This window comes from Gallus gallus, chromosome 1 (genome assembly GCF_016699485.2).
Source record: "Gallus gallus isolate bGalGal1 chromosome 1, bGalGal1.mat.broiler.GRCg7b, whole genome shotgun sequence".
In the NCBI taxonomy this organism is placed as follows: Eukaryota; Metazoa; Chordata; class Aves; order Galliformes; family Phasianidae; genus Gallus; species Gallus gallus.
Window position 1 is genome coordinate 76,784,443 of NC_052532.1, and position 12,823 is coordinate 76,797,265.

The following is a 12,823-nucleotide window of genomic DNA, read 5'->3' on the forward strand; positions in this document are numbered from 1 at the left end:
TACTGTTAACGATCAAACATGGGTTTTTACAAGTGTCCAGTTTATTTCACCTGTTATTAAACTCTAGAACTTTTACATGCAATGCTGGACAATATCAATAGTCAGTAACAGTACAACGCTAGTTTATAGAGTAATGTTGATCTATACGTTGCATTCTGTGAATAGTACATATGCTTTCTGACAACTCTCCCACTTTTCTCTGGATTTTGATAGCTCTCAGTCATGTATTTAAGTGTTTGAATATTTAAATCAAGACATAAGCCAACTACCAATACTGCATTAAGTTTGTACCTCTCCGTGGAACAGAAACATTCTGAATTAAGAATCAACACTTTTTCCACTTTTGGATGTTGACTTGGGAAACACATCTAATGCTGGGATGAAGGCAGCAAAAATTAGCTTTGCATACAAACACAACTGCACTAATGGACACAAGGAAAGATACCTGAGGGAGGAATTCCTAGAGATGATTTCTATTACATCCCAATGCAGAAGAAACCTTCCTATCAGAAGCCAGGATGTTCTAACTTAATTACTAGCATCTCTTCCAACCAGACAAAGTATTTCATACTCAGCCCTCAATTAGTTTGCTGGTTTTTCTTCCCCTCATTTTGAATATAAAGACCTAAGTTAGCAGGGGGTGCTGATGTATAAGCCAGAGAACAGACAGATACCAGATTCATAGGTCACTTCTGCCAAATAAACACTGGTTTGTAACAGCAATACAGCTAGAAAAAACACTGAGGTAAAAACGAAGTGTTGCTTTAGCTGAAAACACAAACATCTGCAAAGGAGAACAGCCATGGGCTACTGCCATGGGCTACTCTTCAGATACAGAGCAGAATGACACACCTGTCACTGCAAGATGATCCCAAGAGTTTCAAACATAGAACATAAAGTTTTGCCCGGTTTTTGATGGAAATTCTATGCACATCCAGAAAAACCAAGTTAACATCTAGGTTTTAAGTACAGCAGGGCACTCAGGATAGAACTACAGCTAAGACATTGCTGAAGCTACATCAATGTCAAGCATTTCCACAGGGCTTTGATGAAGTCCATCAGTATAAATAATTTCAGGCTGGCTTCTCTAATTTTCAAGATGCGTTTTGGAAGAAAAAAATGGGAGGCGGGGAAGACATACAGCTAGGACATACGCCATTGACTAAGTTTAAACAACAGCATAACAGAAGTTGAGGAGAAGAGTGAGAAAGGCAAGGAGGGACAGAGAGATGTAATCAATACATTTTTATAAATAATGGAGATGTAGCTTCTGTCACAATTTCAGTTTCTTCAGTGGGGAAAAAAAGATGTGAAACGGTTTCAGATCACTAATTACAGGAAATACCTGAGATAGGCTGATATACAAAGCCAAAGCTGATAGGAATGGCTGACACACCAGAAGGCTGTGCTGCCATTCAGCAAGACCTGGACAGCCTGGAGAGTTGGGAAGAGAGGAACCAGATGAGGTGTAAATGCAGAGTCTTGCACCCAGGGAGGAATAACCACATGTACCAGTACAGGTTGGGGGATGACCTGCTGGAGAGGAGCTCCGCAGAGAGGGACCTGGGTGTACTGACGGACAACAGGTTGGCCATGAGCCAGCAGTGTGCCCTGGTGGCCAAGAAGGCCAATGGCACCCCGGGGTGCATTAAAAAGAGCATGGCCAGCAATCAAGGGAGGTGATCCTCCCTCTCTAACTCTGCCCTGGTCAGGCCTCACCTGGACTACCGTATCCAGTTCTGGGCTCCCCAGTACAAAAAAGTCAGGGATCTCCTGGAAAGAGTCCAGCAGAGGGCCACAAAGATGAGAAAGGGCCTGGAGCATCTCTCCTATGAGGAAAGGCTGAGCGACCTGAGTTTCTTGAGCCCTGAGAAAAGAAGACTGAAAAGGGGTCTATAAATATCTAAGGTACAGGAGGCAAAGGGATGAGGCCAGACTCTTTTCAGCAGTATGTGACAATAAGAGAAGGGGAAAACGGTCACAAATTGAAGCACAGGAACTTCTGCACAAATGTGCGTAAGAACTTCTTCACATTGAGGGTGATGGAGCACGGGAACAGGCTGCCCAGAGAGGTTGTGGATTCTCCTCTGGAGATATTCAAGACCTGCATGGATGCCTACAGGTGCAGCCTGCTGCAGGGAGCCTGCTTTGGCAGGGGGTTGGACTTGATTCTCTCTAGAGGTCCCTCCCAACCCCTACAATTCTGTGATTGTGTGAAAATATGAAATAGCAGAGTTAAGGGATAGGATAATTAAATTGCAGCTGACATAGCTTAACGGGAAACATCTTGTGAAAAGACAAGATACAATTTCATTAAAATACATATTGTTTAATAAAGATCCTCAGACTCCTATAAAATCAACCATTTAGTATCACAGCAGAAACTTGCATATGCAAAAAACTGTCAAATACATTAGACTAAAACAGGCTTAAAAGTAATAAAGAACTACTGGAAGAATCATGATAAACTGGTACGTGTTCCTGAGCCACTAATATGGGAAGATTTTAATAAAAAGTTCAAGACAAAAATAGTGTATAATGATTAGCCAGTATGTCAAATTGAAATACAAAATATGAACTATTTTCAATTTATGGTATGATACATGTTCAAAACTGTATTACTGCTTACATTTCCTTCCACAAAATTACTACACCACTTAGCACAAAGAATGATCTACTTAATACAGCCTTCAATGTTACTTTTTCTCTTTTACACTCTGCATTATGTTAGTATGGCTAGATTCTGGCCTATGTGCCCTAAACATAGTTTTCTGTATTTTCCTATGAAGACACAATTTGTTGCAAATGCAGCAAGAGTTGCTTGCAAAATAATAATCTTCACGGTACTACTGCAAAAAGATACAAATCAGAGGACAATTAGAGGAGAAAACTTATGGCTAAAATGGTAAAATATTCTCCAAAATCTGGATTTCAGCCTGAGATGCTCAGAATCAAATACGTTCAAAAACATATTGCCCACAACTATAAAACAAAATGCAATAACTCACATTGAGAATTCAAAAAAAAAACAAAGAACAAGTATCCCACTTACCAAAAACTGATTGATTTTTCAGCATTAGACAGTAAGTGGTAGATAGATTTACCTCTAGCCTACAACAACCTTAATAAGAATCTCTGCCTTTTTTTTTCCATTCACTACAATGTGTACCAAGTTTAACAAACAGTGCCCCAGTGTGATAATTAAAAGCCTCCTTTACTACCCACTGATTTCTAACTAGGGCAACAATACGCTGAAAAAGATGAGAGTCATTTGGAAAAATACTCTGTAATTGTGTACTTAGAGCTACCCTGTAATATAGAAGTACAAGAGCTAACATTTATGTGCCTAATGCCTTTTATTTTTGTTAGATATTACAGTGAAGCATTCATTTCTCTTTTTAAAAGCTGCCAGAAAAAAAAAAAAATTCAAGCTGGCCTGCAATAAACTCAAAGTGAGCAGTCAGAAGGCTGCAACATCTACACCGGCAGCACATTATGTAAAGGCACAGGTAACATCACAGTGGTATCCTTTCCTACTTTAGCATAGCTTACCACAAAACAATTTGCTACTGGTAGTTACAGACTTGCTGATAACAGACAAATCACGGATTCAATAACGGCACTACACATAAACACATTTTCCAGTGGCTACAATCAACTCTACATGACTCCAGTATGAATTTAACCTGTCAACAGTTTATTGGAGGCAAAGCAGGTAGAATATTGATAAACTACTTATCTGTGACCCCTAAGCTCTTCTGTTAATTCACACACAGGGGCTGAAAGTGGCACAACTCATTCTAAAGCAGGCTGGCTCTTCCCACATTCTTCTCTGAACATTACCAAGAATGATCTAACAATCTAATAAAAAAGTTCTCTCTTGCATGGGAGATCATGGGCCACAAAATAATGCAGTAGCCCTTACTACTTTCAGTGTATCAATCATTCTTCAGGAATAGCACTCAGAAGTGGTAAATGAATTGGAAGATAATGCCACCAATTTCAACCTCCTCCAAAAAACAAACTCTAAAAAGCACTTTGGACATCATATAGCTGAGTCTGAATAGATTTTTTTATGTGGGCAGAACATGGCATCTCTCTGCTATTTTGGCAAGATCAATATCACATTTCTAATTTCTTCAAAAATAGACTAATTTCCTCAAATTAAAGAAAAAGGACAAAAATACTTATATCCTTGAATACAATTTTCTGGGGCACCCAAACTCTCTTCGAAAGCCTTTGTCAAAATTATCCAGCATGAGAGAGGCCACTGAAAATGGAAAGTTGCAGAGTGGAAAGCTACAAGCAACTTGAAGAAATGTGTCTTCTTGTGGAAAACATTACGCAGTCTTAAGTACGAGTGGCTCATTCTGTGCCAGCTATAAGATAGAAAGGTAAGTTACATAAAGCGATTCAATGCTTATGAGTTGGACTCCTCCAATCATGCATCTCAATACAGCCAAATGCAAGGTCAGACATCTAGGAGAGAGAATAGAGGGCACACTTACAGGATGGAGAACTGAGCCCTGGAAGCCAGTGACTCTGAAAAGAACAACGAATTATATTGGATAATTAGCTTAACTTGAGCTCACAGCAAGCTTATGTGGAAAAGAGTCCTCACAGACATCTGGAATATTCACGCAGGGAAGAATCAAGTAGAAATGAGTATTGGGTACTACCTCTGCAAACAGCATTGCTGGAACAGTACTACTTGGAATATCCAGAGCTTGTTATTTCACCACCACAAAAAGTTATTGAAACAAAGAAATGTTCAGAAAAGGATCAGCAAGAAAATTTTAAAAGCCAAAGAAATATCCATAGTAAGAATTAAGAGTTTAATTTCATTTGCTCAAGGAAAGATTAAGCTATCATCTGTAATTAACTACAAGAAAAAAACAGAGAGCTTACTGAGTAGACAGTGAAACAAGAGCTAACACCTGGGCCCAAAGCTAATCAAATTTGTATAGTACAGGTACTCATATTCAAGTTAGGATTACGCATTACTGAAAATGTGTTCATTAGCATGATTGATATTTCACCATCCTAAGTCTTCAAAGCAAGACTAGACGTCTTTTTAAAATACAACCTAGTTCAAACACAAGCTACTGCCCTCAATCAGAAATTACTGTAGTAAGTCTGTATGAATCTAATGTTTGGCCTGCACTTTACACTGATCTCTTTGTGTCTTAAAGAATATTGATTTGCTCTGTAAGAAAGGCATTCAAGTAGAATTTATGGACAAAGATTGCATTTATTCTTTTATTTCATCATTAAAAAAACAGCTAAGTAAGCAACTTCACTATCTTTTTCATTCAACAGACCTATAGCATGCTTGATTGCACTTCTGCCTCATTTTCCTTCATTTTTAGAGAACAACCTATAATTTCCATGCATGCTTTATCTTCAGGAGAAATAAATGTGAACTTTCCACCTCTGAAGTATTTTTTAAAACAAAGTTTCTTGAATTCCTCAGCAAGCAGATAAGTATTAACTCACTACAGATCAAAACACACTACCACATTGGCTGTGGTTAAACGTATCATTTCCAGAACAACCGAAAAACAGTACTTGCACCTTAGCACACACTAGGGAGAAAAAGACTTAGGCTGAACTTCCAGACACTACACTTCCTATAAAGGCACAAGACTTTCTTATAGAAAAGCCTTGTATTTTTATGTTAAAAAAAAAACACCATTCTTAATCTTTACCTGTTCCTGTACATCTTCAAACTCTGAACTAAGCAGCTCTATGAAGATGGGAACAGCTCCTGCTTGGATCACTATTCGAGTCTGAAGGGAATTCCCCGAGGCGATATTTGTCAGCACCCAGGCAGCTTCAAACTGAAAAACAAAATACAGAAGAAAGTTCACTGGGAGTCTTCTGTGTCATATCAAAAACAATGACAATGTGTCTTTAAAATAGAAAGAACTGGTAAAGATAAAGCATAATTGTTAATTATAACAGAAGATGAATAGTAAGAATCAGAGTTAAAAATTATCGTGATGACATGAGCTCAAAATTTCCAAAAATTCCATACAGCACAAGATCAGATTTGCTGTGGCTTCTCAACATATATTTATTTATTTATTTCGTCGCACAGTTACTATCATTTGTCTGCTAAAGAAAAAAAAATAATAGGCTCATCTTGGTATCTGTTTAGTATATTCTTTACGATTATTCTCATCATCACATAAGAAAAAGTTATTCGTGTATGGTTTAAATGATCATAGAGAAGAGTGCAGCTTTTTTAAACCTGAAAATCATTTAAGAAAAAAATGTGTACAGGGGAATTCCAGACAAATATGGCCTTCCTACCACTGATACTAGGAATTCGTTTTTTACTAGATATTCCACTAACAATACAGTAGAAACCTACAGAATAAAGACACATACAGTTTCATGTTCACCAACATAGGATAGTTTCCACTATTGGATGGATTCAATCCATCATACAAGTAATACCTGGGGAAAAAAAATACTTCAGCATTTCCTGAATGAGTTGGAAGTACCCTCCTTCTACAACTAACCTGAAGTCAGGAATACCTAGAACGGAATGTCCAAATTTTTTTTGCTTGTGCCACGTTACTGGCAACAAGGACAGAATAAAAGAACATTAAACTGGACAGAACAAAAACTTACACCTGCAGACCTGTGTGCTGAATAAACAATGAGATAGATTTGGTAAGAACAATTAAATACGTTTCACTGCTTTGTTATAAACTCTTTAGGTCAAGCCTATACATTTCAACATAAAGTGCTTTTTTGTTGTTCTTTGGACAAAAAAAAAAAAAAAAGCATGTTATACCAGTAAGGTCAGAAGAATCTGACACAGCTTACAATTACTCTTAAAGTATTTTAAACTAGCGAAGTATCCTCCAGCCTCATTTTCCCTTCCTGATCTTCTGTCCAACAAATATCATTCAATTTTCCCCTTAAATCTTAGACTTCCATGCTAGATATCCTGTAAGTAATAAAGATTCAATTTTTTTTTTAATAAAGAGATTGCTTAAAACCTTTCCATTGGAGTTCAGAACCAACAAACTGGCTAAATCTGATACATGCTCTTAATTACTGTGTGTACACTTCTCAAAAGCAACTAGCAGATCTTTGGAATTCTATTGGCCTCAATTTGGAAATAAATTCTATCTTTTCTCTATTTTGTAAGACAAGGAAAAAGTCCTTTTTGCATATTTCCATGCACCATATTTTGGCTTTCACAAGGCATTAACGAATTATTGCCTTACATATTTTGAAGGAACATCAATTTAGCCTATATATCACATTTAGCCATTAATTATTAACATTTTCTTTCATTATGAGATCAATTTCCTTCCATGTTATGCTAGCCCAGATGAAAGACTGCCAGGCAAAGGACAGCTGGAAATAAGACAGTTCTAAGGAGTAAGTCCAAAACGCATTAATTAAAATTGTAGCAGATACGATTTAGTTTTTCAAACCGAAGCAAGCAAGTTTCAGGGTTTCTCTGTGTTTTGTTCTTGTTTTCATGTTCAACTCTAATTCTAAACTCCTTAGAATTTAATCAAAACTTTATGTCATAATTCTGAACACTGAAAACAGTCTTCAGTACAAAAATAGACAAAAAGTATAGTTTAGCTTAATAGCTTTTCATCCTTTAAGTCTACCTTTCAAACTGTTTTTGTTACACAAGGAAGTCCAGGTAAACATCCCATGTTAGACATCACCCAATAAAACTCAGATTTCTCTCATTCTCTCCTGGCTGTATCAAAGGCTCAGCAATTGAGTTTATTATTAAGAAGCCCTCATAGTAAAACAGATGTGTTATCCTCATAAAGAAAAAGAAAAGTACAGCTCACTAAGAAAAAGTGACCACACTTTTTGCCTTATTTGCACCACCAAAAGCCTTCATAATACAGAAAGCTAGACATACTCATATTTGTATACCTGTAATGTACAGTTTTCTTTCCGTTTCAGGAACTCCACAAATCTTGCCACCACGCCTGGTGTGCTTATGACTTCGTCTATAGGGGGATTTGGTTCTATTTAAAACAAAATGGAAAGTTTAGATGCATTCATTTATTTGTTGGGGGAATTTCCTAAAAATCACTGCACCAAAGTAATACCCAATGACATGCTGATTTTTGAGAGTCTTATTTTCCGTTATACTGCTTTATCTATCTTTTTTTTACTAAAAGGCAATTAATTCAAAGGAAGACTTCATTTTAAATTTTGAAGTATTGCTATATCATGATTTAACAGTAACGCACTCATTAACCTAAGCATAAAAACTTGACAGCAGCAGATCTGCAAAATCACCTCGGTGCACATATGCACACAGCTCAACTTCCAGAAAGAATAACTTGTGAGCCATAGCGACACTAACTAAAATGATTAAACTTACATTACATATCACAAATTGCACCTGCATCACTAAAAGTTGTACAGGTTTCACAAATAGAAGTGACTGTCACGTATACCTAATTGGCATGTTGCAAGACAATTCTGCTTGGACCAAACTCTTCACCCAGAAATTTCTACACAGAACTTGATCTTCACTGCTGTCAAAGTCAAAACATATGCCAAGGACCACCCAAGGTTTTTCTGCAAGTAAGTTCGGTCCTTACCTTTAGAAAGGAGCTTTCGGAATTTCTGAGTGGCTGAAAGCTGCTGTTCTGGACTATTGGAGAAAATCATCTCAATCATATCGGAAGTGATAACAGCACTCTAGTATTCAGGTGGGGGGAGACAAAACAAGAGTGACAGAGAGCAAGAGTAAAAGAAAATTGAGGGTTAGTGGAGAAAAGTTTATAATATTTGCTAAAACTGTCAATTTTTTAACCTTATAGAGCAAAAAGCCAGATAAGAACTAAGAAGAACAATAAATGAGTCGTCATACATGTACAGATACATAAGCAGAATCATTCTTAAGTATTGTCTTTTTCCTAGAAGACAAAATTCAGAATTTCTTTAAGCTGTGCCACAAAAAATTCTCTTCAGAATCTCTCACAGGTATTTTCTCTCCTTTTTTTCTCATCTCCCATCCTATAAAATAACTGTAAAACTGTCAGCTTTAAGAAAAGATAGCATAAATTAGAATAGCAATTACAGTTATAAAAGAATACTGATTATGGTGTTGTTTAGATACCTGCAACATCTACATTTTGAGTTACTCTTATAACAAAATGTACAGGAACTGTCTTTTTTTTAAAGCACTGACAAACCTAATGCTTGTCATCATAATCAAATATAGCATTTATTTCCCTATAATATTGACAGTTTCCATTGATATGGCTAAACTAATCAGTGACTTTTTTTTATGACAGGGAAAATCCGACATTGTTTGATTTGCCTAAGCTAAATCCATGAAAAGACATCTAAGTGATGTTGTATTTTTTTCCCCTCTCTTTTTGATCCAAAACATTATAGTGCTCAGATCCAAGTCCTCAATAGACAGGAAAACAGGCAATAGTGCTGAAACACACTTTGTCTGTACTTGCACTCTCAGTAACACAACATAGGAAGTCTAGATTTTTGTCACAGAAACCAATAAAAGGGAATGAAAACACGAAGTTTTTCATTTTAGATCCTTCTTTTTCAGTACTAAGTCTTAAGACAATAAAATTAATACTTAAAATAGTAACCTGTGTAAGATAGCCTTTCCTTACTTTTCACCATCCTTTTATTTCATATAAATTTCTACACAAAGAATTAAAAGGCATTTAGGATTCATCTGATGTTTTAGGACTACCTTGAAGAATAAAACTATTTTCCATCAATTATTTATTATGTTGTTGATAGGTATTTCTGAGTAATTCTCATTGCCTAACCATCAGTAGAAATCATAAATAGTCTGATTTCCTTCAAAATATACTCTGAACACAAGAACAAGCATGAAGATCAATAGTCAGACTTTAGGACTCAGTGAAGATTGTATTTTAATTTATTCTTTCTGCTACAGGTGGAATCCCATAACATTTTTCTTTCCACATATAGGAGCATCATAAAGAAATGGTGAGAAGGCAGAAAAGCCTAATTTCCATTAGAAGGCAGCTTTCCCATGGGATGAAATTCCAGCTTGGAATGGAGTTCAAGGACATTAGCAGATAGCTAGGCAGGTCTAGTTATGTTTCCAACACTCTGATTTAAATTTTATTACTTGAAAATTTATTAACAGACTTCCAGCCAGTCTCTTTTTATTTACTCTTTCCTCCCATAATCTGTTTCAGGTAACTTCACTGAAACAGGTGTTTGAAATGTGAAAAGCTCTGAAAGCTCTTTGAATGCCATTCTCCGCACTCTTCTGCAATTCCGTTCCCTTAAACTGTGTAACAGACCTGCTCAGTTTCAACAAACAATATTCCTTTCTCAGCACTTACAGAAGTCATTTCCATGTTGTTCATTTGAGCCTCATGGAAGCCACCATCTGACATCACTTCCTCCTCCGCTTCTTCTTCAGCTGTTGCAACATTTCGGCGTTTAAATAACTAAAGAGAGAAAATGCATTTAATAAAAGCACTACAGAACCAAGAGTCAGCATATATATCTCACATACCATATCAGGCTGCAATAAAAATGATAATTAGTATCTCCTGAAATAAGCTAGAATACTGACACCACGACTCTTCTGGACAGTAAACAGGCACAGTTTAGTAACAGAGTAAATGAACATGGCTGTGTGTGAGAATATTCATTTGACATTTCTGGAGAATCTTCACTGATAATCCCTCCTTTTCTCTACTGCTAACTCTTCATCTATCAGCTACCTCTAGCTTCCAGGCAATTGCTTTCCTCCCTTCCCCAAAATGAGCAGGGGCTCAAAGACATGACAAACCACTGTGTATAACAGATCCCTGTGGAATAGACACTGAGACCAGAATAACTGAGTTCTGTGGCAGAGAGAGGACTTTGGGGGATAATCACTTAAGAATGGTTTAAGAAATGACACTGGGATGAACAAAATTTGGATGCTATCACGTAAAGGAGTTAGCCAGTTTGAAATGTTATTAGGAGAGCTAGAGAGGCTACAGTTTCTCCCTTGATCTAGCTATCTCACTGCAACAAACATTAGCGGTGATGAGAAGGGCTGGAGTGTGCTGCTTGCCTGTCAAGTTCCCTAATGACTCCAGCACTGAACCATGTCAGATTTGCACCACTACAGAGGACAGCCAAGACAGTGCCCCGACATCAATCTGCTGTTATGCGTTTCTCCAGAGAAATCTGGAAGGAAACAGTATGCAAAGCTGTTAAGTCTACATCAAACCTAGTTCAGTGACAGGCATCCCTGTGGAGTGCTGCTCCTTCTAGGCTACCATCCAAAGTGCTCGCCCAAGCCCTTCATACACTGCTGAAATACAATCCTATGCCAAAATTTATACACTGTTAATTTATGTGAAAATTCAGGAACTTGACACTGTTTTTGTAGGGTGGTTTGGCTTTAAAAAAAAAGAGCAAACTTTAGTAAAAGGTTAAATGAGTCTTCTCTGTAGAGGCTGAAAATGCAACGCTAAGACAATAGAACAAGGAATAAGAATATATTTTAAAAATGAATACATAAGGAAATTGTCAAGTCAAAGAGTAAAACAGGCTTCTTCACGTATATCAACAGCTCTAACCAGGAGATGCAATGCCAACTCTGGCATTCTCAATGCTAGTCAAGTATCTCACTGACACCCTCATGACCAGCATGCCAAATACATAAAAGTACCTGCACATTAGGTCTGAAATTGTAACAATAAAGGAACAAAAGAAAAGACTGCTTGCAGCACCACTTCCACTACACTGTAGGTAGGATTAACAGTTTGCCTTAAGGAAATACTACTACCCTTCATTTAGCCAACCTGTGGTAATCAGGTGCAAGGGAGGTCAGAGGCACAGATAAGACAGATTTCTAAAATGACTCATCGTTTTCCTAATTTAGTACCAGCTTTACAGATAAGACTGCTGACATTTTGTACTATCTGTCATCTGGAAATACTGCCTTCTGTTTCTGAGGAAAATAAAAATATTTCAGTTCACTCTCAGAATTCTTCCTTGACTACAGACTTTCCTTGAAAGTATCTAGTGTTGACACTGTGAAAAGGATGTTAAATAGAACAGATTAAAGACTTAACCTACCATACCAAGCTAAAGCACGTTACTATCTTTTGTTTAACTCAACGCGGATGAAACTAAGCTTCATTTTAATTTTGTTGTAGCCAGTCTCCTAAAGCTTCTAATGAACATAACTAAGAGCAGAAGGAAGGACTGCTCAGTGCTACATGTTTTTTATCAGAAGATTGCTTTCACCATGTCTTGTCTCTGCTGCTGTTTCCCTGTTAAACCTGTAAAGAATCTACCACTTCGCAACATGAACATGCTACTAGCCAGACACGAACAGCCATGGGAGCTTTGCTTCCAAACATTCTCCTCAAATATTCTGTACACAATATACAATAATCCACCCTTGCCTGCTCTACTAGGGCATAAACTTTTGTAGACTGATATATTAACTGAAATTTAAAGACAGAACACCAAGAAAAATTAGATCAATCTATTCTTCCCCCAGTAAAATCATTATTGGAACTTAAACGGATTTGGTTGGACACGCTTCTATGCTGCAATGTTTTCTTCACCCCACCTCACCATTCTTTAAAGACAAGAGCAACGACAACTCAGGTAGCAAAAAATAAAGAATTCCTCAGTTACCTTCAGAGCAAGGAGAGACAGCTCTGTTGCAACAACCTTTACTAACAAGCTGTCAATCTCACACTTAAGTGAAGCACTCATCAATCAGCAAAGTCTGCAACTTACTGATTTCAGACGGACTGCGTGGGCACTTAGCAGGACAACAACCAAGAAGAGGTTT

At 37.2% G+C, this 12,823-nt stretch overlaps 1 protein-coding gene across 1 annotated transcript in view; it reads right to left on the minus strand.

Annotated features, from left to right (window-relative positions):
- KPNA1 (karyopherin subunit alpha 1) overlaps positions 1-12,823 on the minus strand; it is a 51,707-nt gene that overhangs the window by 26,990 nt on the left and 11,894 nt on the right. Inside the window, exons 3-6 of the mRNA NM_001030774.2 lie at positions 10,356-10,463; positions 8,604-8,703; positions 7,924-8,018; positions 5,709-5,840 (exon numbers count right to left, since the gene is read on the minus strand). Of these exons, the coding sequence (NP_001025945.1) occupies positions 5,709-5,840; positions 7,924-8,018; positions 8,604-8,703; positions 10,356-10,463 (435 nt within the window). The remainder of the gene's footprint in view (positions 1-5,708; positions 5,841-7,923; positions 8,019-8,603; positions 8,704-10,355; positions 10,464-12,823) is intronic.